Consider the following 4,342-nt stretch of genomic DNA (forward strand, 5'->3'; position numbering starts at 1 on the left):
GGCAGTCTCTCAAGGGTTTCCTTGTCGGATCCCTTCTGCTGAGTTATGAGCAGGCTTTAAACCGCATTGTCTTCATGAGTTTCAATGTGGTAGCCGTTCATGCGGATATCCTTAAAACTCAACAGGGTACGAGTTGAATCCGGATACAATAAAGCCTCCTGGATTTCAAGTTTTGTACCATTCGGGAGTGTAAATGTGGCTTGACCAGAACCAACAATTACCGTGTCATGACCACCAATTGTCATAACACTTCCCTTACTCTTTATGAGACTTCGGAAGTATTTAACTTCCCATAGAATTGTGTTAGAGGCACCACTGTCCACTAAACAAATTTCCTCCTCCATTGGATTGTTTCTCGAAGTTTTCTATAGAGTAAAAGAATAAAATTCATTATTTATTCAATCTCATATAGAAATAACACATACATTACATACTATGTATGTCTGCTACATATTATGATACATTATGTTTAAGGACATAATTATTACAATACCATATGTCCAAGGACATACTCCCTCCGTCCTTTGAAAAGTGTACTTCCAACTTTGTTGGAAAGTCAAACTTTTTTATGTTTGACCGTATTTGTACAATAATGCACCAACATTTATGACATCAAATTAGTAGCATTAGATTCATGATAAGATATATTTTCATCCTATACCTATTTGGTTTCACAAACACTGATATATTTTTGCACAAACTCGGTCAACCTTTGAGATAGTTTGACCCTCCAACAAAGTTGGAAGTACATTCTTTAAAGGACAAAGGGAGTAATTATTTTACAACACACAATATAACTAAGGACATATCATAATACTTATGACATTATTGGAAGATCAAAGCATATCTCCATATATGTCATTAGTAGAAGTGAAATCCACCATGTCTTCAACAGTAAGTGGTGGTCCTTCCTTTTGCTGAGCCTGATCTTGGTTCTCCATGTTGTCATGAACTTCGTTCTGATGAACGCCTTGAGAACTTTCAATCATTGGACCAGTGAAGTGAGCTTCATACTGGTTCCCTTGAGCCTTCTTGCTCTTGCCAATTGATTGCTGATACAGTGTCACCAAATGCTTAGAAGTTGTACACTTGCTTGCATGATGAGCAGTACAACCACATCTGTAGCAAGCTTGAGAGCTGCTACCCTTATCATTTTTCTTAAAATGATTCTTGCCCTTTTGTACTCCATTGCTATTCTGATTCTCATTGCGTCTCCATCTCCACTTTCCTTTAAACTTCCTATGGTTCCTTTTGGGACCACGGGACTTTTGAGTATTCTGATAATTGAAATGTGCTTCAGGCAGCGGCAGTGTTCCCGTTGGACGGGAAATATTATTCTTATCGAGAATTTCACTGTGCTTTTCTGCGTGAAGAAGTGCATATATCAGCTCAGAATGTTTCTTGTATTTCTGCTGACGATGTTGTTCAGCAAGAATCCTCATATTAGGATGGAATCGAGAGTGTCTTTTCAATGAGATCCGTATCGGAAACTGCACTGTTGCAGAATCTCAAATTTGAGTTGATTTGATGCACGGCAGAATTGTATGCTGCAACGGACTTAAAATCCTGGAAACGGATAAGTGCCCATTCTCTTTGCGCTTCAGGCAACATCACCGATCTTTGTTGATCATAACGCTCCTTTAAGGAGTTCCACAATGATAGAGGACTTTCCTCCATCATGTACTCTTCTTTTAGAGCAGGATCAAGGTGGTGTCGAATGAAGTGCAAAGAAGCATACTTTGTCGTATCTGCGATAGCAGGAGCTCCTTGAGTAGGTGTGGTTATAGTGTTGATCAGATTCCTGGCCGCCAAGTTGATCTTGACATCCATGGCACAGGTCAAATAGTTTCTGCTATCAATGGCAAGCTCAACAAATTCCTTCTTGGATATGTCAGCCATATCATTTTCCTTTCTTCCCTTCTGGCTCTCTTTTCCGGCAACTGTCGCCAGCGTGATTTGCCTATGCGTGCTCTGGGCAGAGACAAGTGCTGATAACGTGTGAAATAATGATTTGATTGAAGTGTCTTATTTCATTGATGATCACACATTTATACAAGGGGAACCGGCGCTTATGAGAAGATGCGCCTGTTCGAGGGGATGCGAGGAGCGAATGCGACGGTTGCCTGGAAAGGCTCCCGCACAAAAGAGGCGGCGGTTGCTTCGAGAGGATCCCGTGCATGCTGTTATTTACAACAAGGATTATCTCTAATAATTAAATCCTAACAAAACCATCGCTAGTTCGAAGAGCGGGAGTAACACTGGGTGCCACATACCCTAAAAAAAAACTGGGTGCCACAGCGGAGGGGAGCGGGACGGCGGCGAGTGGGAGCCGGGGTGACCAATGGGCTATACGGCGGGGGCCAAATGATTGTCCAAATAATTCCGTGCTGGACGACAGATCCACGATCCAGCACGCGGATATCCCACATGGCCTGGTCTCCGCCCGGTCAACCACCCGAGTTAATAATTCCAACACTGATACGCTCAGGTTACAGTTACGGTTAGCCGCAAAAAAAGAGAGGTTACATACAGTTACGGCGCGCATCAATACGTACACTTGAGCACCTTTTGATGGCGCGACCGCCCGGCCGGCGAGCCTATAAATTCGCACCCGCCCTGCTGCATTTTCACTCACACTGACTACTCAAACACGCAGCAAGCGCTTGCAGAGAAGCCATAAAGCAACCTGAGATCAGTTCCAGGCTTCCAGCACCAGGCGCCGCAGCACAAGTTCGAGAGCTAGAAATGGCGCCGGCTTCGTCCTTCCCGATCATCGACATGGGGCTGCTGGCCGGGGAGGAGAGGCCCGTGGCGATGGACCTGCTGCATGACGCATGCGTGAACTGGGGATTCTTCCAGGTGAATATGCAACTCCATAACTCAATCAACAACTTGCATGACCAAGCTGCATGAATAGTTTCATGCCGTTCTTTTCAAGTTGTACGCTGATTTTGCTTTGCTCTTGTGGTGCGCGCGTGCAGGTTCTGGACCACGGCATCTCAACGGAGCTGATGGACGAGGTGGAGAAGATGACCAAGGAGCACTACAAGAGGGTGCGCGAGCAGAGGTTCCTCGAGTTCGCCAGCAAGACGCTGGAGGGCGGCGGCAGGGCGGCGGAGAACCTGGACTGGGAGAGCACCTTCTTCGTGCGCCACCTCCCGGAGGCCAACATCGCCGAGATACCCGACCTCGACGACGACTACAGGCGGGTGATGAAGCAGTTCGCGGCGGAGCTGGAGAGGCTGGCGGAGCGGCTGCTGGACCTGCTCTGCGAGAACCTCGGCCTGGAGAAGGGGTACCTCACGCGGGCGTTCCGGGGCTCCAAGGGCGTCCCCACCTTCGGCACCAAGGTCAGCAGCTACCCGCCGTGCCCGCGCCCGGACCTCGTCAAGGGCCTCCGCGCGCACACCGACGCCGGCGGCATCATCCTGCTCTTCCAGGACGACTGCGTCGGCGGGCTCCAGCTCCTCAAGGACGGCGAGTGGGTGGACGTGCCGCCCACGCGCCACTCCATCGTCGTCAACCTGGGCGACCAGCTGGAGGTGATCACCAACGGCAGGTACAAGAGCGTGCTCCACCGCGTGGTCGCGCAGGCCGACGGCAACCGGATGTCCATCGCCTCCTTCTACAACCCGGCCAGCGACGCGGTCATCTTCCCGGCGCCGGCGCTGGCGGAGGCGGCCGGCGGTGCGTACCCCAGGTTCGTGTTCGAGGACTACATGAAGCTGTACGTGCGCCACAAGTTCGATGACAAGGAGCCCAGGTTCGAGGCCTTCAAGTCCATGGAGAGCCAGAGCACCAAGCTCATCGCCACCGCTTGACAACAACAACCACGGTACTCCGTTGCTCTGCTCTCCGTACGTGGCCTCGGTTATGGTCGAGGACGATAGCACATAGGATGCTTGAGAGTTCGTACGTCTAGTACTGTTTGGTGCCGAATAAACGAGCCTGCTGGCTGTGTGCTACGCCTAGCTAGGATATGTAGTAGGAGTGTTTGTCATTTTCGCTGTGTTGTGCTGCTTCCGACCAGCATGAGAGCTGTACTGTTCTGTGCCTGTTCTTATTCCCAGGGGCATCGTATCGATTGTCTCTTTTAATATTTACGTGCTGCCTCCTTGTGTGAGAGTACACAGCTCTTCATACTTGACAGGGTGTTAGGGCATCTCCAGCCGTTCGGCCCCCAGGGCGCCTAAATAGAGCGGCCTTGGGGCGTGACGGCGCTAGTTCGGCCCCTGGGGGCGACCTAGCTCCCAGTCACGCCCTCACGCGTCGGCCCCAGGATGCGGGAAATTTAAACTTGGTCGTTCCTGCTCCCAAAAGACGCCGCAAATCCGGCGATCGG

General features: G+C 49.8%; 1 protein-coding gene across 1 annotated transcript; it reads left to right on the forward strand.

Moving 5' to 3' along the window:
* Positions 1-2,548: 2,548 nt before the first annotated feature.
* Positions 2,549-4,103, forward strand: LOC123112163 (1-aminocyclopropane-1-carboxylate oxidase 1). The gene is made up of 2 exons (XM_044533093.1): positions 2,549-2,859; positions 2,982-4,103. Exons 1-2 carry the CDS (start codon positions 2,746-2,748, stop codon positions 3,819-3,821), a joined length of 954 nt encoding a protein of 317 aa, XP_044389028.1. The 5' UTR covers positions 2,549-2,745; the 3' UTR covers positions 3,822-4,103.
* The last annotated feature ends 239 nt before the right edge of the window (positions 4,104-4,342 follow it).

The sequence above is a fragment of the Triticum aestivum genome, chromosome 5B, assembly GCF_018294505.1.
Source record: "Triticum aestivum cultivar Chinese Spring chromosome 5B, IWGSC CS RefSeq v2.1, whole genome shotgun sequence".
Taxonomy (NCBI): domain Eukaryota; kingdom Viridiplantae; phylum Streptophyta; class Magnoliopsida; order Poales; family Poaceae; genus Triticum; species Triticum aestivum.

Bases quoted from the DNA above. Each gene is read 5' to 3' on its own strand.
- LOC123112163 (XM_044533093.1), top strand. From the start codon at position 2,746: ATGGCGCCGGCTTCGTCCTTCCCGATCATCGACATGGGGCTGCTGGCC. The intron at 2,860-2,981 runs GTGAATATGCAA...GCGCGCGTGCAG, and splicing joins TGAACTGGGGATTCTTCCAG to GTTCTGGACCACGGCATCTC.